We start from the raw sequence: 20,553 nt of genomic DNA, 5'->3' as shown, positions 1-20,553 counted from the left end.
CTGTGCTGTTTCCACCATACCGTGCTTGATCAGATTCTCACGGTCCAGCTGGCCCCCCTGCTCCTTCAGTACATTAAATATCTCCTCTCTAGCTTTGGAACTTGTACATTTTCTTTCTTTCTGGACCCTGTAGTTAAATAAAAGCTGTGCTCACAGGCAGCTTGCCCATAGTTAGTTCATGGGCCCAAACTTGTTTTCTTACTATTTGAGATGGCTCAGAAATGGGTTATATTAACAGTGTCAGGGACACCTGGGTGGCTCAGTGGTTGAGCATCTGCCTTGGGCTCAGGGTGTGATCCTGGGGTCCTGGGATCGAGTCCTGCATCGGGCTCCCCACAGGGAGCCTGCTTCTCCCTCTGCCTATGTCTCTGCCTCTCTCTCTGTGTGCCTCTCATTAATAAATAAATAAAAACTAAAAAACTCCAAACAAATAGTGTCAAAGGTAAGCAAAGCTGGATACCAGTTAAAGTGCTAAGGACAGATTTTAATCAATAATATATTATTGCAATAGGGAAAAGAGTCCAGGATAAACTAGAGTCAACTTTGACTTGGATAGAGGTGACTGGGCAAGTTAAAGGGGGAATGAGAGAACGGGGAAGGAGGCCAGGAGGGACTCGGTAGAGTCAGGGAGCTGAAAAATGACAAAAAAGCAGGAAGAGGACACATTGTTCCACGTGAAATCCATCTGGGTTTGCTAACTGGTGCTTCCTGAAGTTAGACTCCTACCATCCCATGGAAGTTGGGAAACAGGCTCATCTTTAAGTATTGGGTGGAACCAAATACTTTTGACAGGCTTGATTTTTCACAGGCAGGCACTTTGTGGTGAGCCAGGGTCATCCTAGGGTCATGGCCTTGAGCTGTTAGAGCCTATGTTAGTGTTTGTTCAAGTCTTTATAGGCCAAGGTTGAGGCCTACCTAATTGACAAGATGACTCGGAGGAGCCTGGCTTGAGTTTGGTTAAGAAGAGAATTTTTATAAAGAGTGTAAGGCTTCATGTTGACACTTGCAACTGCTTCTTCTTCTTCTTCTTCTTCTTCTTCTTCTTCTTCTTCTTCTTCTTCTTCTTAAAAGATTTTATTTATTTATTTATTCATGAAAGACACAGAGAGAAGCAGAGACATAGGCAGAGGGAGAAGCAGACTCCATGCAGGGAACCTGATGTGGGACTTGATTCCAGGACCTTGGGATCATACCCTGAGCCAAAGGTAGATAGATGCTCAACCACTGAGCCACCCAGGTGCCCCTGTTGACACTTCCTTCTAAGGGTCTTTCCAGTCACCTTTCTTTGAAGATCTGACCTGACTTTTTTCCTCATAGAGGTTTGGAAAATAATCAAACTAGTGCTCATCTCATCTCTTGGTCCATAGCAGACACCCACTAAATGCTTGTTGAGTGTGTGTGCAAATGAGCAATACATGAACAAATTAATTACCTCTTGTGTATGTCACTGCATTTGGTTAACCTTATCCATTTTTATAGATTCTCATTAGCTTCCCTTTTACATGCTGACATTTCCTGGTTTTGTCCCCAAATTATTTTGGTACCTGTAACATCCTATCTATGCATTGACTACATGTTTCCAAACAATGCGTTTGAAACTGGAGACCTGTTGAATGATTTACATGGATATCAGCTGTTTATTTTTTTTAAATATCCATTTGTACCTTCAAAGGATGATTTGTGCAGATATTTTTATAGGCACAATTTGTGATTCTTCTAAAAGAGAAGAATTAGCCTTTAAAATGGATTATCTGTCACAGGTAATGGCCTAATTTTATGTACACACATGTATTGAGGCTACTGTGCTGGTGCCTCTGTCCATCACAGTGGACCTGTGGTATTGGGCCAGAATCACAGAGCTCTTGGGGACATGGGAGGCTGAGAAAGCCATCACGCTAGGAGGGAGAGTTTCTGATTTTCTCACTGGAAAGTCTAACATATGTCTCGAAAGTAGTCAGGCCCCAGTAGGCTCTGGTTATAGGCACACTAATATGCTGGCTAAGAGTATAAGTGTTGATCTCTCATCTGAAAACATGCCCTTTGACATAACCTCTGCTTACAACCAGATCTACTTTAACAAGATCACATAGTAACATAATTGCACAATATGATACTTTGAAAAACAAAAGTCATGTTCTCTCCCATCATTTGGGTTCAAATTCTCCCTGGAAGATCAGTTAGATCTGATTAGAGATCTAACTGATCTAAAGGCAGAGATATTTAGTTTTTTTTTTTTTTTTTTTTAAGATTTTATTTATTCATGAGAGAGAGAGAGAGAGGCAGAGACACAGGCAGAGGGAGAAGCAGGCTCCCTGTGGGGAGCCTGGTATGGGAGTCCATCCCAGGACCCTGTGATCATGCCCTGAGCCAAAGGCTGAGCCTGACACTCAACCACTGAGCCACCCAGGTGCCTCACATATTTAGAATTTTGCAAAAATTCTTAAGTATTGACCCACAAGCAACAATGTTCCGAATTATTGGCAAAATTTGCAAAGATGCAGGGGTATCCAGAGTTTTCCTGGGGCCATCCTCAAGTCTCATATGCATAGCATGTGCTCAGGAAATATTCATCTTTGAGCTTAATGAGAGGGGGCAGGGATTCTGGTCACAAGTCTTCTTAGTCACTTAAAAAATGGAGAGAGTTTAATAAATATTTCTAGTACTGTGTTGGGGGTGGGGGTGGCAACCTCTCTTGTCATCTATCATTGAGGATCCCTGAATATGTTTTCCTGGGGCCTTATAAGGGTTAACTGGGGGACAACTGGGGCTCCTTGCCAATTGCTGGTCATCTGAGGAAACTCCCCCTCTTTTAGGAGCCTGGGCTGAACTTGAATTACACTTATTGGACATGGACCTAGCTACCATGATTGCTCCTATCATGTAAGAAAACTCTAGTAAGGAACATGTCTTTGTTTTTTTTTTAGATTTAAAAAATTTATTTATTCATGAGAAACAAAGAGAGAGGCAGGGACATAGGCTGGGGGAGAAGCAGGCTCCTCACAAGGAGGCCAATGTGGGACTTGATTTCCGGACCCCGGGATCACACCCTGAGCCAAAGGCAGATGCTCAACCACTGAGCCACCCAGGTGTTCTAGGAACATGTCTTGATTGCCACTCCCATGGGCCTGCTCCTAAAACTCTGTATACAGCTGACACATGCAGTTTAAAGAGTTCTGGTCAGGAAGGGAGCCAGCTGAGTGGAAGGAGAAAGAGCCTGTCTGAGAGAGCTCCTTAAAGTTTCTAAACCCTTCTGAATCATGCCCAAGGGGCCTTGGTCTTCAAATAGGCTGTTTGGCAGCAGACTGGCCATGGAGGGAAACCAGCTAAGGTTTGAGGAGCATGCAGAACCGGGGGGACTAACTAGAGATCTAGGACTTATCTGGTCCACAGATATATTTTGTTTGGCTAAGTGGAAGTCTTATGAAATTGTCTACTTCGCATTTAAAAAATTGGGAGATTCACACAAATATAGGGGTTTCTGTTTTCTGAATAATCAGATCTTAGAAGTATTTGAGCTGCATTCTCACATGACAATAATCAGCCAACTGAAGCTAAGCAGTGGCTGCCCTCAAGTTTGCTACATTTGTGACCTATTTCTCTCATCTGCATTACTAAGGTGAATCCTGAAGACATCTGAGTGTACAATCCTTGATGTAGTTAAAAAATATCTACTAACACCTTCTATGTATAGAATTCTGATGCTGTTGGCTTAGGCTCCTTCAAAGACGCTAGGTGGCGTTCTTATCTGCTGGAGAAAGCAATGTGTAGACAGTGGCCAGGGTGCTATTAGGAGGGGAGAGTTGACCTCAACTGGAGCTGGATTTCCATTGGACTGTTCATTAGTGATCCAGCCCCTTCACCTTTCAATTTCTTGACATTTTTTAAAACCTAGAATGCCATTATCATTATGAATTAGGGCACGTGTGAAAAATTGCCAATGAGGCTCAGGATTTGCATTTAAAGTCAGGAAAGAGACAATACTATCTCATCTGTTGGCATTCATCTATTTTATTATATATTTAAAAAATAATGTACCCTCTAACAAGCTTGGTCTGCAAATAACAAACGGTAGGTGCAAATCAAAAAATACTTATTTCTAAATATTTTCACATGTAAAGGTTCAGGTGTAATTTTAAAAAGCTTCCCCCATCAGAATGCATAAATAATTGCATCTCACAATCTTCAGTCAAATTAAGGTTGGATTACATCAAGTGGCTGTACTAGGTTCATTCGGTTTCTTTCTGGAAACGTGAGTTAGTTATCCTTTTAGGAATACTCACAGTTTCAGAGCTTTATTATTTATGGCATTGTAAATGTCCTCGGTCATAGGCACATACATTTCTGCTTTGTCATCCAAGAAATATAAGGCATCTTTGATGACTGCAGGATTAAAGCCTTCCTCCACAAGGGTCACTTTTCGGTGTTTAAAAGTTCCAGTGATCTCAATGGTGTCCTGAAAAACAGCAAACAACCCACATTGTCATAGTGTTTTGTAAACAAATTAGCGTCAGGGCAAGGGGCAGGGGTGGGGCAGAGGGCTGGCAACCCACTGGCATCTCTGCCCCAGGTGGAAGCTGTGAGAGGCAGTCCTGTATATTAATACCTCCTGTTTACAGAAGCTCCACAATGGGGGTGGGAGGTAGGGGATGGGGGGCACCTTTGTGGAGTAGTTTTTTCATACCCGTGGGGCTTTAAAATCACCTGTGGGGCATGAGGGGCTGTGGAGCATGAAATGAAGAACAGAGCAGTCAGTTGCTTATTGAGCTTCAGGTATTGCTAGAATATCCTGATTTATGTGGGTGGGACTAGGGATCATCTACACACAGACAATTTCTTTCCCCTTCATTTGAGAGGGTGATGGATGATCTGAGGGTATTTCCGCATTCCTGTCTCTCAACCATTCTCATCGTAAGGCAAATGTCAGTGTTTTATGAACATCAACAGAAATAATCTTGTAACTTCCACCATGGCAGATAATCTAATATTTCTTTGCTCAACTCTTCGACTACAGAATCATAGAGCTCATAGTCCAGAAGTGAGAGTGTTAAGCTAACCAATGGGTTAATGCTTGAGAAAGAAAAAAAAAAAAACATCCCTCTGGTGGTGTAGTTAAGCCTTTGATAGCTCCAAGCGGCTAATGATGCCCAATTAAATTTCACACAGTAGAAAGATGTAGAACGTCAGTGGATTTTTCCATTCTTTAAAACTGGAAACAACAGATAGAAATGTTGGAGCATTTCTATTTTCAGCGTTGGTCATATCTCATCAAACACAGACTTTGTGAGCTATTTGCTAATTACTGCTGCTGAATGAACTGGTCTGTCATTTTAGGGGGAAAGGGATTTGGCTTCTGCTAGTTGTATCATCTGATGTTTCTGCTTCCTTGTTGAGCTTCCAGGTTAGGGGTAGTGAAAAGTTGGCTAATATGGTCACCATGGTAGAAGGGAGTTGTTCCCCAAGAGATAGCAGTCTCCAAGAGAGAAGAGAATTGAACTTGACAGCAAGAAGTCTCACCTGTATTCTTAGAAACCGGGGCCTTGCATAAGTGGGCAGGTAATCGGCAACATGGCTAAAGAGCTTCTTTCCATCAAATTCATAGTTTTCCTTCATTTTGATCGAGGCCATGCCAATTCGACCCTCATGACCTAGAAATAAAGTGAGAAAACATGAGATGTGTTGTACTATTTATGATGCTTTCTTAGCTCAAAGGAGAGGGGACTGAGAACGTTATAACATGGGTTATAACGTTTTGGGTAGTTGGAATTTTTATTTCAGATATATGTTGAAGTTATTCTAAAGTAAATATGACAACAAGAGCAAGAGCTATATACTGATTACATTTTTTGTTTTGAAGATTTCTTTACTTCCTTTAGAGAGAGAGTGAGTGGGGAGGGGCTGAGGGGGAGGGAGAGAGAAACTTTAGCAGATGCCTCCCTGAGCTGGGAGCCCAACTCGGCCTTGATCTCAAGACCCTGAGATTGTGACCTGAGCTGTAACCAAGACGTGGATGCTCAATGGACTGTGCCACACAGGGACCCCAATGAAATCTTTATTATATGTCAGACCCTATACTAAATGTGTTTTATGGGCTATCCCTTTTAACTCTCACAACAGCATTATGAAGAGATAGAAATGTTATCTCCATTTTACAGATGAAAAACCTGAGGCTTAAAGACATTAAGGTATTTGTTCAAGTTCACACCGCAAATAATAGGCAGAGTCAAAAACTGGATTGAGTCCCAGCCCTGGGCTTGTAGCTGTCATCCTTTCTTTCTTTCTTTCTTTCTTTCTTTCTTTCTTTCTTTCTTTCTTTCTTTCTTTCTTTCTTTCTTTTCTTTCTTTCTTTCTTTCTTTCTTTCTTTCTTTCTTTCTTTCTTTCTTTCTTTTCTCTTCTTTCTCTTCTTTCTTTCCTTTTTTTTTTTTTTAAAGATTTTATTTATTTGACATAGGGCTCAAGAGAGCACAAGCAGGAGGAGCAGCAGAGGGAGAGGGAGAAGCAGGCTCCCTGCTGAGCAGGGCACCCAGTGTGGGACTTGATCCCAGAACCCTGGGATCATGATCTGAGTGGAGGCAGAGGCTTAACTGAATGAGCCACCCAGGTGCCTTTAATCAAGATTTTTGATAGGTTAGCCTCTCTGCATTTCAGAGAAGCTGTGGGGGGGAGGGTGACAGAAGGTGCAAGGGTGAACTGCTGCGGACCTTCCCATTGATAAGCTTTATTTCCAAAGAGGCTGTGTCTTCACTGAGAGAGAAGATTGGGCAGCTTTTTCCTTCCCATCAGGAAGCAATGTAAGTGGGGAGGAGTTTAGAACAATTACTACACTGTTTTCTTGTAAGAATGGTGGTAATTAGGTATTAAGACATCTACCAGAGCCAGCACACCCAGCGGGAGGCTAGGTCTGCTTTCCTGAACTACTTAGCTGTAATCAGAGAGCGGAAGGAGCGGTCCTATGTCACTTGGGCCCCTGATTTCGTAACCTCTCCCATGGTGATGGTGTGTTTACCCGTGGCTCTAAAGAAGAAAGGAAACCAGAGGAAACATTAAAAGAAAGGAAATGCACCTCTATACAATTTGCCTCTTATCTGAAGGAGAGAGGCAGGGCCCTGGGCCCTCTTTCTCTAGGGATCCTTGGTAGCTCTCTCGAAAGCACCCATCTCAGGAACTTCAAATGTCTCTAATAAGCTTCTTTTAGAATCAAGGCAGAGGCTGATGCAATGGAAATCTTCGGCACTGACTGGCTCCTTGCCTCTTGCTCTGACAGAGGCAATGCCCAACTGAGAGACCAATAGGTCAGTTGGGTCTCAGGTCTCTGCCCCGGGTCCCAGGGGTTGGTTTGGGACTAGTTCAGCTCCAGAGGGAAGAAGGTTCCAGTTTACAGTTGTTCTGGCCAGAGTCTCTCTAGAGCTGCACTGTCCAGGGTGGTAGCCACTGGTTACATTTGGCTATTAAAATTAATTATACTAAAATTTAATAAAAAATTCAATTCCTCAGTTGCACTAGCCACATTTGAAGTGCTTAGCAGCCATGTGGTGGTTACTGGCTACCATACTGGACAGTGCAGACATAGAACATTTTCATCCTTGCATAAAGTTCTATTGAGAACAAAATGTTCTAGAGAGTAGTTGGGAGGCTTTGTTGTGACACCTAATAGAAGTCAACTGGACCCAAACTTTGGAGTACCTTCCTGGTTCAAAGTTGAGATGTGGGAAGGTCTTGCTGAGCTGTCTGCTACTGAGAACCACTTTGGTAGTCTGGCTTATTCTAGATAGACCTGCCACATTTCACTGGAATGGGGCTGGCTGAGTGCTGGGCAGGGCAGCCAGCAGCAGGTGTGGCATTGAGAATCACAGAATCTGAAAGCTGAGAGACACTTCTCAATTCATCTCTAATCTTTCAATGCTAAAAGAATTCTCACAGGATCTCACATGGACATTCAGCTCCTTTACACACCCCAGCTGGTGGGGCATTCCCCTCCTCAGGAGGGAGCCTTCTCTGTTGTTAGTCTCTGGTTGTAGGGGATGTGTCAGGCTAAATTTTGTTCTCTGATGTTGCACACCTGCTCCTTGTTCTACCTGATTTCTTACAATCTTTTGAAAACCGTTAGCTTCCTCTTCTTTTTGTTCTAGATCGGTGACTCCCAAATCTTACTGGCTGTTAGAATCGCTTGGGGATTAAAAGAAGACATGAAGAGTCTGAGTTCCAAACCCCAGAGGTTCTGATCCATTAGATCTGGGCTTTAAAAAGTTTCTCATTGATTCACTATATTGTACACTTGAGACTCATACTATGCTGTGCGTTCACTAACTGGAATTTAAATAAAAACTTAGGGATCCCTGGGTGGCGCAGCGGTTTGGCGCCTGCCTTTGGCCCAGAGCGTGATCCTGGAGACCCGGGATCGAATCCCACGTCGGGCTCCCGGTGCATGGAGCCTGCTTCTCCCTCTGCCTGTGTCTCTGCCTCTCTCTCTATCTCTCTGTGACTATCATAAATAAATAAAAATTAAAAAAAAATAAATAAAAACTTAAAAGTTTCTCAGATGATTCTGATGGTTGGCCAGATGAGGCTTCAGTGCTTCTCAGACTTTAGTTTTATTTATTTATTTATTTATTTATTTATTTATTTATTTATTAATTATTATTTTTTATTTTTTGACTTTAGTATTTTTTAAAAAACTGTGGTAACACATAAAATTGATCATCTTAACCGTTTTAAAGTGTACAATTCAGTGGCATTTCGCACATTCAAAAGATCGTACAACTATCACCCATATCTAGTTCTAGAACATTTTTATTAGCCCCAAATCAGATTTCATTGTTTTTAAGAATCACTGGAGGGTTTATTAAAACACAGCTCCCCAGGCCTCACCCCAGAGATTCTGATTCAGTAAGTAGGTTCAAGTTCGGCCTAAGAAATCACATTGTTAACAAGCTCTTGAGTGATGCTGCTACTAGTCCAAGGACTCCACCCTGAAGAGCACTGGGTGTGATCCTTCCATTCCATTCCTCCAGATTCTCTCACCTTCTCATACCCATCCTTTTGTGTTGTTACCAAAATTCAGCATTTAGAAGTGCACGCAGGATTTCAGGTGGGGCCTTGTGAAAGGCCAGCATGCTATGATGGCTGACAACCACGACATGTGTCCTTGTGTTAATTCAGCCCAAATTCCAACACAAGAAGCATTCTGTACCCCTCACACTCTGTGACCTGAGATGTGGCCTTTCTTTCTTTCTTTCTTTCTTTCTTTCTTTCTTTCTTCTTTCTTATTCTTCTTTTTCTTTCTTTTTCTTTCTTTCTTCTTTCTTCTTTCTTCTTTCTTCTTCTTCTTTCTCTTTCTTCTTTCTTTCTTTCTTTCTTTCTTTCTTTCTTTTTCTTTCTTCTTTCTTCCTTTTCTTTCTGATTTTATTTATTTATTCATGAGAGACACACAGAGAGAGGCAGAGACACAGGCAGAGGGAGAAGCAGCCCCCCTGTGGGGAGCCTGATGTGGGACTCAATCCCAGGACCCTGGGATCATGACCTGAGCCAAAGGCAGACACTCAACCACTGAGCCACCCAGGTGTCTTGTGGCTGAACTTTCTATTGTGCTATTGTCATAGGGTAGGAGAGGAACAGGCAGAGAAAGTCTCAAATATTCTTTAAAAAATAAAAGCACAAGGTCATGTGAAACCATCACAACTCAGGAAAGAGAGACTTTGAGATTTCCGTTTTGAAAATAGTTGAGAATTCCAAATACTGAGTGCTAATAATATCCCGTAGCACCTATATTTAGACAGTGATTTGGATGTTTTAATCCTCTGTCATGTATAATTAAAATGCTTTCTTCTCATGACAACACTCAGGTATATATCTGGTAAATATGTGTTTAGTATTTATGTAATTGAATGAGTTTTCTTGACAATCTCAAGTGCAGGGCTGGTATTACCCCTAATTTTAGTGATTTGCCTGAAGTCAAACAGCCAGCAGGACTCAAAGTCAGACCTCAGCACTCCCCACTCTGCTGGCAAGTGGATCTGCAGATGAAGGCTTGGTGACACCGTGTGATGATTCTGAAGCTCACTGAGGTAGGCTGGGGTCAAGCACAGGTTTTAAAAGAAGTTTGGCAAGTCAGCTCCTTTTCAGTTTTTTCTCCTAGCAACTATACTTGTTTTTATTTGTGACTCCCAATTCCAAATACCATTTCCCAGCTGTCAAGTCTGACACATCTTTTCCCGAGGTATACCAAATGCAGCGTGGGACCCTGCATCTTGGAGAGATCTGGGTTGTCTGAGAGCCCAAGAACAGCTGGGGCGCTGAACCACAGAAGGCCAGTTTTAGATGTACTGACTTGGCTGATTTATAATGGAATGTAAACCAGACATCAATCCTTTACTTCCAGGTGGCTGAAAGAGTTGTTTGACAATCTAGCTGGCAGGCAAGAGCGATGACAAACTTTGCCCTGGGTTTAAAATTATGTTCAGTTATTATATGGGTTTAGGCATAGACATAAGATATTTTATGCATACCTGGCACAGACACTCCGTAAACATTTACTTCTTGGACAAAATCTACCAGTCCGACTATATCAGCGACTTCAGTGGTGGCCACATTTTCCCCTTTCCAGCTGGAAGAAAAGGCAAAGTTAGTGCAAGTTCCTGCTGGTCCCCAGCCCAGGCTGCGATGACAGAGCAGGTGGTGTTTCCCCCAGACCTCTGTAGGGTATCTGCACTCATTTTCCCATCTCTTGCCCCAAGTCCCCTCAACATAGTCATGGGAGAGGGATCTTGTTTGAGACACAAAAAACAAAGGCCTAGGACTAAATAATAAAATGTGAAATTCCAATCTCATGACATGAAACATGATACAAAGAATGATGTTGTTCTCACGTTGAAATACAGGTTTGGCCGAAGAGAGGCCCAGGAGATGAAAAATAAATCTCTATGAGTTTTTGTTGTGTTTAGATCGCTCACTTTCCTTACTAACTTCGGTTGCTATTTATTTCAATTTAATAGAATTTCATCCTTGTATTTCAGGGTCTCATGGCAATGGGAAAGACTTTCCTAGGAGATATACTTTATTTGCAGGGAGATGATAATGTTAGTGCCCAAGCAATTGCTACCTGTCCACCTAATAAAGAGTTAAAATTTGTCTTATGTTTAAAAATTCTTTAGATTTCCCAGATTTATCTTTTTAGTAACATGAAGGTAGCATAAAATCACGGTATGGATCCTGAGTCATGGAACCCTGAGGACTACTGGAAACCCTGATTTCATGGGTGAAGGCATTGGGGTTAAGAAGGGTTACCTGCCTTAATAGCACAGCTGGTCAGGTGTAGAGGCAAGCCTAGGAGCTTGGTTTTCCACATTCATATTCTTGCTCTTCCTACTATAGCCAGACAGCTTCTATCCTTTCCTCATTCATTCATGCAAAGAGTAATCATGCATGTTAAGCACTGTGCTAGGTGGTGGTGCTGGTGCTAGGGAACCAGCTGGCATAGGGCCTGGCCTCAGGGAGATTACACAGGAAGGAATCTGATTCAACCGAAGAGTCATGAGGATGGAGGACCATGCTGTTGTTGGGATTTACTTTTATAGTCTTAGGATAATGACTTTCAAAATTCATGGTGCTGACTTAGGTTTCTGTAGGAGACCACCTGGTTAGGGATGGAGAGTGGGATGGAGGAAAACATGTGGGCTCAGAACCCCTACCCCTCACCTCCTGTTCAACTAGATCAGTTCAACTTTAGTTTGCATTTGACTTTATCTGAAGAAAGGCCCCATGATTGGAAACAGTGTGAAAATCCCTGGCTGTTCTGTGACTGTCTGGTAATAACTGAGGATAAGTGAGAGAAATTGGATGGACTGTTAGGCTACCAAAAATTGGGCACAGGTTTTCTGCCTTTTTCTCATCTGGTGTTGCTCAACTAAGGTATCTGTGCATTGCAGAGTGACACTTCCTGTGTTTTGTTCCTTATTTTCTGGGAATATAGAAGGCTGAACTGGTGTGCCAAGAGATAGAAGGAAATGGAGCATCATAGCCAAAGTAGAATGCAATTCCAATTTAGGAGTAAGCCAAATTGTGCATGTGTTTGTTTTTGGTTCAATAATTCAAAGAAACCAACCGGAAAGTATCTCCAACTCTGTCATGGAAGTAGATGAAATTTTCATGGTCAATCTTTAAGAGATCTCCACTATTGAGATAGAGGTCTCCTTTCTTAAAGACATCTCTCAGTTTTTTCTTCTCAGTCTGAGTAGTTGCTCCAGCATAGCCACTAAAGGGTGTAAGTTGTGTGATTTTGCAAACAAGGAGTCCAACTTCACCTGACAGAAGAAAGCACATTGTTATTTTATGGGCTAGCAGTAGACAGATTTTATTATTAGCATACTCTTAAAACTGTTGCCATGTACTAAAAAATGGACATCTTCCCACATGGCCCTTAAACCTGCTACAAATACCATTTTTTAACCTTACAGGGGCTGGTACTAAGTCTATCTTCAACAATGAAAAAATTAAAGACTTTCTTTGTAATTAAAATACCCTCAGAAAAATGTAGTGCAATGTTGTTCAAGTTGTATTTTCAGTTACCTTTATTATGAATCATTTACAAAGCTGACACAATATTGATCTCATTTTCTATGTATAGTGGCAACATTCAGAACAAAACTCTCCCATACCTTTGGAAACTTTGATGCAATATCCATTTCCATCTCGCACAGGCTCATCTTTCTCCACATCATATTTAATTAGATCATAAGATATGACTTTCTAGCAAAATTAAAACATATCATTTTATTTATTCATTTTTAACTATTTTATTTATGAAAGAGAGAGGGAGAGATAGAGAGTGCATGCACACACGAGCAGGGGTAGGGAAAAGCAGGCTCTCCGCTGAGCAGCGAGCCTAAGTGGGGCTCGATCTCAGGACTCTGGGATCACGACCTGAGCAGAAGGTAGGTGCTTGACTGACTGAGCCACTCAGGGGCCCCAAAGTATATCATTTTAAATATAAATTCCTTCACATATTTTCCTTTTTATTGTGATATAGCATATATACGAAGTACAAAAGTACACATATCTTAAATGCCCAACTTGATAAAATTATACATGGACACATCCATGTCACTACCATCCAGACCAAGAAATAAAACATTTCCAATACCCCAAAAAGTCTCTAAAAATACCCTAAAAAGTAAAATCACTCTCATATATGTGATTGGGTAGGCGTATCATAAGTGGGTTTTAAAAACCTGTATGCCTCTGTTTCACATTTCCATAAGTTTTCCAATATATTTAAAGTTCAGTGGTATAATTATTTCATGCCCATGGCTATAAAATGATTAAAACTCCACCATATTTCACATATACATTTCAATGGTATAAGAATTTAAATTTATGTAGTTCACTTAAAAAAATAAACTTATGTAGTTCAGTAAGAGTAGTGAGTGTATTTTCTCTATTAATATTCTCTACTATTATTTTCTCTACTAAGTATGGCAGTATTTAGAAGTAATTCTTATCCAGGAAGACTGTGTCCATTTCAAACTTATATTTAAGTCTATATGATAAATTAACCAATCATATATTTTAATTGTAGCAGACAGCCATTACAAAGCAAGCAGCATTCACAGTCAGCCAATGTTAGATCTTGTTTATTTGCAAGGTAAAAAAATTTGGAGGTAATAACTAAAGCTTCTTTCCACATAAGCTGCAGGGGCATCTTCTTCCCCTGCCTTTTTTTTTTTTTTTTTTTTTTTTTTTAGTTAAAAAATATTTTCTTGTTTAAAGCAGAAAAACTGACAATAAGACATGGCAATGAATGGATGAGAAGCAAAGAACTAGTAACATATAGCACCAACTTCTAAGGTTGTCAGATTTAGTGTAAAACAGAAGTTTCCTTGTGACTTGTCTTTTTGAGGGTCAATAGTAATAACATGGATTATCTTGTACTGTGTCTCAATCAACTCAGCTTTCTACCTTTTATGTCCTGAACTGCATTAAACCTGGGTCCCCACAGTTTGAGCTGGTGCAAGTTGAACTGAAACTATCTAAAGACTGACCTTATCAGCCATGGTTCCAGTGGGGAGTAAGCAATAGATTCTCGGCCTGTAGCAAGCGCTGCCCAGTACAATTTTTTTGTGATAACGGAAACATTCTACATCTATACTGCCCAACATGGTAGTCACTAAACACACGCAGCTACTGAGCATTTGAAATATGGCTAGCATGAAAGAAGAACCGAACTAAGAATTTCATTTACAAAATGTAAATATAAATGGCCACATGTAGCTAGTGGCTAGTACACTGGATGGTACAGGTGTGGAGGACAGTGGCAGGACCTGTGTAGCTGATGTTTGGCTGTCACTGTCAGAGTGGTTCCTTGGGCTTCAGAACGCCTTGAGATAAGGCCAGAATGTAACAAATGGGATGATAATAATCACTACAGCTAATAATTATTCATGGATATTATAGGACAGGCATTGGGCTGTATCCTTTAAGGATTTTTTTTCCTGTTATTTAATTTCTTTCTTCCTTCCTTCCTTCCTTCCTTCCTTCCTTCCTTCCTTCCTTCCTTCCTTCCTTTCCTTCCTCCCTCCCTCCCTCTTTTCTTTCTTTCTTTCTTTCTTTCTTTCTTTCTTTCTTTCTTTCTTTCTTTCTTTTCTTTCTTTCTTTCTTTCTTTCTTTCTTTCTTTCTTTCTCTTTCTTTCTTTCAGATTTTATTTATTTACTCATGGCAGACACACAGAGAGAGGCAGAGACATAGGCAGAGGGAGAAACAGGCTCCCTGTGAAGAGCACAATGCGGGACTCGATCCCAGGACCCTGGGATCATGACCTGAGCCAAAGGCAGATGCTCAACCATTGAGTCATCCAGGTGCTCCTAACTGGGTTCTTTCAATAACCCTTCTCCCTTATTATACAGTTTGTGTCAGGCACTAGGCTCTACATTTTCTCTTTTTCTCTCTGTTTTACAAACAATGAAATGGAGGTCTAAGGAACAATAAGTGACTTGCTCAAGGTCACTCAATTAGTATACAAGGTGCCAAAATTTGATGTCTCAAGGCAGAACTCTTCTGCACACAGATAACTATCTTTTGTACTCAGCCCATCAGTCTCCTGGGGACACAAGTTGCCTGGGACCTTTGGTGTATCTGTTCATGGTCAGGCAGGAAGGGCTGCCAGTGGCATAATGACAGCAATGATTGCTCAAGCCAGGGAAGGCTCAGCCTTTACCGAATGTTCCTGGAATTTTGAAAATCACCCAGAAGACTGCTCAAACACACAAAAAAGGCAAAGAGATTATATGGAGACTCCAGGCAATAAATGCCTGAAAGGGAAAAGAGACTGCTACATGAGCTGGCTTAAAAATGGGAAATATCTTTCTAGTGGAGTTCTCAGGCAAACACAAACATTTGTGAGATCTTAGAACATAGCACAACATAGTCTTCTAGTTCTCTTGAAGGTTTAAACTGTGGTTCCTAATAATGGGGCCACAGCGTTTGAAAAGCACTGATGCCTGTGCCCTGCCTCAGAACAACTGGATCCAAAGCTCAAGGGGATGGCACCCTGCTCTCCTCTACATAAAAAGTTCCCCCAGGTGATTGTGACACACAGAACGATGAAAGAGAAATACCACATTTCACAGTGTGTGGTGAACTTACGGAACTAGTAGCCTTCTGGTGTTCTGTTGTATGTAGAAATGGCATCAGTCGACCTCACATAGGTTGCAGACAGCAAAGGCATAATAGGTTGTTATTAAGAGAAATTAAGATTTTAAGTTAAAGGGCCCTGTCATTTTGTGCTCATGTCATAGAGAATGAGCAGACCTCTCTTATGGTTACACGGATTGGCCATGGCTTTGATGCAGCATGAAATTCTAATAACATCATCATGACACAGCTTTTAAGAAGTCTCCATATTCTGAAAACTGGCTACATATGCTTCGTCTTTCGGTGTACTTACCTTCTGTAGGTAGTTTACTCTCCCAACAGCCCCAATTTTTCTTGTATAATTCATAAAGGCAATATTGCCTTCTGTGGCAGCATATAATTCATAAATACAAATGTCTCCAAATCTCCTGATGAATTCCCTCCACACATCCTCTCGCAAGCCATTTCCTATTGCCAATCTCACTTTATGGACACGATCATTGGGTTTCTGTGGTCGGAGGAGAGACCAAATTAAAACCACTTTGGAGACTGTACTTATATACTAGTAATTGCCTTTACATTTCCACATATTTATGTTGCTTATGAGTTCACCATTTCTGTTACTCATGCACATAATGCTTTCTCCCCACCAGCTGACCTAGCTTGGGCTAGCAGTTAGGACTCTGATTTAATAACCAAAAGGCTTGGCTTTTCCTGTTTGGACTTTTGAAAAGCAAGGTGAGATAATTTTATAGAACTAAGTGATGCCAGCATTCAATCTATATTCAGTCTGAAGCTAGAATAATGTACTGATTGCTTTCTTGATGGGACTGGTGAATCTCAATGAATTGCCAGAAATTGACCATATGGGAAAGATCTCTATCAAAGATTGACACTCTGAAGCAGCAATCTTCACTTGACAAAGAAGCAGAAAACAAGGAACACAACACTAGGAGAAAGAATGATTTTCTACAGTCATTACTGTTAGGGCCTCAGGGGATTGGAGAGAAGACTCTTGATCATTTAGCAGATAAGACCCTGAGGTCACAGAACCAGGTAACACTGAACCATGACAATGAAACTGTCCCAGTGGGATTGGGAAAGGGAAGAGAGAGAGAGGAAGCTGGCTCCCAGCTGCCTCAGGTGGCCTGGGAGGAATATGCTTTGCTATAAATAAAAATCGCCAAGGAAAAATTGTTTTGAGTGTAAGAACTGGAAGGAGAGCTTGTGTCACCAACAGAGGTGGAATTAGGACCAGGCTGCTCTCCATTTAACCGCAATCACTTATGAGGCCCCTGCAAATATGTCCAAATCTATGGTAATTTAAATGATATTTTATATTAATAAGCAATTTATGTCCTCTAGGAGATTACAGTCTAGTGGGAGAGAAAGGTGAATAAGTATAATTTTATTTTATTTTTTAAAGATTTCATTTATTTGCTAGAGAGAGCACAAGCAGGGGGAGTGGCAGGGAGAGGGAGAAGCAGGCTCCCTGCTGAGCAGAGAGCCCCATGTGGGGCTTGATCCCAGGACCCTGGGATCATGACCTGAGCCGAAGGCAGACCCTTAATGAACCGAGCCACCCAGGTACCCCAAGTATAATTTTAACTTGAAAATCTTGTAATTCTATGATCTTTAGCAGGAAACAGAATGGAACGGGTAGAGGTGCTTGGTAACTAGGACTCTCATATCAAGTGTGAATTTCTTTGATTGAACAGCAATTTGCTTATAAGGACAAATGTTCTGAAGAGCATTTTCTACATTATTTCCTATTCTGTGAAATCACTGTGAAGTTATTTTAGAGTAAGAGTTCCTCTTTGAAAAGAGCTGTTGTAATAGGGAGACTGGTGGTTCTTCGGTAAGGGGAGAGCCTTTGATATGACAGTTCAAAACCAAACCAAAACAAAGCTTGAACTGAGTTCCCTGCCAGAGGAGGCAACGGGTCAGGGGAGCAGTGTATATGCATTTCATTTTTGAGTAGCTCCTTGGTTGAAACTAAGGTGGTGAAGCTTCTTCAGGAGTCCTAACCAATGAGATGGACAGATACTGGTCACTCGTAAAAACTGGGCCCCTTGTGTGGCCTTTCTGAGGAGGAAATGTGTAGAGCCCAGGAGTCTCATGCAAGTATTCTTAATCAGGGTGTTCAGGAGAGGTACCTGAGAAGCCTTTTAAAACTTCATGAACCTAGACGTTCTGACTGAGTGGGAACCTATTCTCTTAATCAGCTCCCTAGGTCCATAGATCACTGAATCGATACATCTTTCTCTATTTCTGATGGCATTACATTCCAATACACCCACCATAAATGAAAACGGTCATCAGTCAAAAATGCTTTCAATTCACCTAACCTACTGAACATTATAGCTTAACCTAGCATACCTTAAATATATTCAGAACACATACATAAGTCTATGGCTGGGCAAAATCATCCGGCACAAAGCCTATTTTATGATACAGTATTGACTACCTCATGTAATTGATTGAATACTGTACTGAAAGCGAGAACCAGAATGGTTTCAGGGTATTGGCTGTTTACCCTTGTGATCGTGTGGCTGACTGGGAGCTGTGGCTCACTGCAGCTACCCAGCATCATGAGAGAGGATTGTACTCTATATTGCTGGACAAAAAGATCAAAATTCAAAACTCAGCATATGGCTTCTACTGAGTGTGTGTCACTTTCACACCATGGTAAAGTAAAAAAATCATAGGTCTAACCAGCAGAAGTTGGAGACTATCTGTATTCTATTCATGATTACGAAGTACCCTTAAGTGGGGAGGCCATATGTCTGGTTTGCCAGGGCCAGTCCTGATTAATTCATGTTATCCTGAAGTGCTTATTAATTATAGTCCTTTCACTCTCAAGTGTCCCCGTTTGGACATTGAATTGCAGGGTCACCCATCTATAAGGCACTGTGTTTAGTAAGTGTCAGCTTTTCAGAGACCCTGTTCCTGGCCCCACACTGCTGACCCTCACTGCAACCTCCAGGAACAAAACATCATAAATATTTAAAGAATACTGACTTTGGCTTAAAAATAACCTCCTGACCTGGGGCTTACCTGCTCTTAGGCCCATGTGAGAAGCTCCAAAGTAGCACTCCAGTGTGTACACCTAAGACCTTACTAAGCTCATATGCTGTCTGTAATCAGCCTCTTAGATTATTTTCCTTTCTAATGGGTGGTGGACATCTATCTCCCCCATTATATTGTAAATTCCTTGAGACCAAATATATCTCTGTATCATCTGCAGTGCCTGCACCTGTGCTTGCCTACAGTGCAATGGCTGCAGTAAAAGGAGTGACCTCTACTGGGAAGTCCTTAAGTTCTCTGTTGGGCAGTTAACAGCCAGGACAGCAGCCCAAGGGCAGAGGCTAGGGCATGGGAGGCTGCAGGTGCCTGGGGCGGCTGAGAAGCAGGCCAGCTTCACAGGTGCAGCTGGCACCTGTGGGTGGGAGCTAGCCGGGCTGTGTCATAATACCATTAGCTCGGTTTTCATCATTTCATTGTAAACTGAGGGATCCTATTACACCAGCAGAAGGGATTAAGGCTGTAAACTCCAAGTGCTTGTGCACACACACTGGGAGACCCCAGAACCTTCTGAGATGTCTGGTTCTCACCCAAGTTTTGCTCACCATTGGCTGAGAGTACTTGGTGTGACTTGAAGTTTCCTTCCCAAATGAGAAACCGTATTTCCTCATTACCAAGTTTACTCTTCAAAAGAACTATCTTTTAGGTCAATGATCACGCACTTATTTTTCTTTAACCAAGGCCGAACCTTTGATTCCACATAAAGAGGGGAGAGGCCATATGTAAAAAAGCTGGAGGACTTGAATCTGTACTAGGATTTAATAACTACAGGGTGAGAGAGCAGGGTGTCCAGTGAGGAATGGGAATCAGGTAAACAGACTAAGAAGAAAACTTTTATTGAGGGTCTTACTACTCCATGCCAGGCACTTGACCTTTGTCGTCTTACTCGAGTTTCTATAGAATCCTGCCAAAAAGTGATAGGTCATGTAAGTATTTGCCTCAGGGACAACTGGGTGGCTCAGTTGGTTAAGCGTCCGACTCTTGACCTCAGCTCAGGTCTGTATCTCAGGGTTGTAACTTTAAGCCCTGCATTGGGCTCCATGCTGGGTATGGAGCCTACTTAAAAATTTTTTTTTGCTTCAGTTGAGGAAACAGAGTCTCAAATAGTGTGCTGGAGATCACACAAGTAACAATGTAGTTGCTCTAAGAATCAAATCCAAATTTATGTGATTGCAGAGAGAGCTCTTTTCTTTAGTTAAAAAAAAAAAAAGAGTGGCACATTCACAGTTTAACGTTCAAAGCATCGAAAGGCTTTTAAATGGCAGGTGCTGTCAGCCCACTTGCCTGCTCCATCCTCTGCCTTTCCTCTACCACCTGGAGCCAGACACTGTCCACTCTTGTAGCACCTTCCTCTTCTCTCCAGCTTCTAAATTATATGCTTATACTACTATCTTTTGATTCATCAATTTTAGACATTCTTTTTTTTCTTTTCTTTTCTTTTTCTTTTAAAGATTTTATTTATTTATGAGAGATGCAGAGAGACAGGCAGAGACAGGCAGAGGGAGAAGCAGGCTCCCTGTGGGGAGGCCTGATGTGGATCTTGATCCCAGGACCCAGGATCATGACCTGAGCCAAAGGCAGACACTCAACCACTGAGTCACCCAAGTGCCCCTATTTGTTGATTTTCTATTGTGCTAGAGGAAGTTGAAGCTCTCTATCATTTGCTTCAGTTTTTCGAATATCACAGTTTTCAGTTAACTCAATATTCAGTGCTCACATTATTTTGCTCATCATACACTACTGATGAGCCAAGGAATATACTCTGACCATATATATATATATATATTTTTTTTTTTTACTCTGACCATATTCTTGAGTCAATTTTTCCTGGAATTCACTGCCACTT

The 20,553-nt window shown here is 41.5% G+C and overlaps 1 protein-coding gene across 1 annotated transcript in view; it reads right to left on the bottom strand.

Moving 5' to 3' along the window:
• Positions 1-3,988: 3,988 nt before the first annotated feature.
• Positions 3,989-20,553, bottom strand: part of SLC27A2 (solute carrier family 27 member 2) — a 42,420-nt gene continuing 25,855 nt past the window's right edge. The window contains exons 5-10 of the mRNA XM_025998691.2: positions 15,937-16,131; positions 12,652-12,742; positions 12,099-12,297; positions 10,504-10,601; positions 5,515-5,645; positions 3,989-4,453 (exon numbers count right to left, since the gene is read on the bottom strand). Coding sequence (XP_025854476.1) covers positions 4,277-4,453; positions 5,515-5,645; positions 10,504-10,601; positions 12,099-12,297; positions 12,652-12,742; positions 15,937-16,131 — 891 coding nt within the window. The 3' untranslated portion in view covers positions 3,989-4,276. The remainder of the gene's footprint in view (positions 4,454-5,514; positions 5,646-10,503; positions 10,602-12,098; positions 12,298-12,651; positions 12,743-15,936; positions 16,132-20,553) is intronic.

Source organism: Vulpes vulpes, chromosome 15 (genome assembly GCF_048418805.1).
Source record: "Vulpes vulpes isolate BD-2025 chromosome 15, VulVul3, whole genome shotgun sequence".
In the NCBI taxonomy this organism is placed as follows: Eukaryota; Metazoa; Chordata; class Mammalia; order Carnivora; family Canidae; genus Vulpes; species Vulpes vulpes.
The sequence above is the reverse complement of the archived record's forward strand: the minus strand, read 5'-3'. Positions and strand labels throughout refer to the sequence as shown.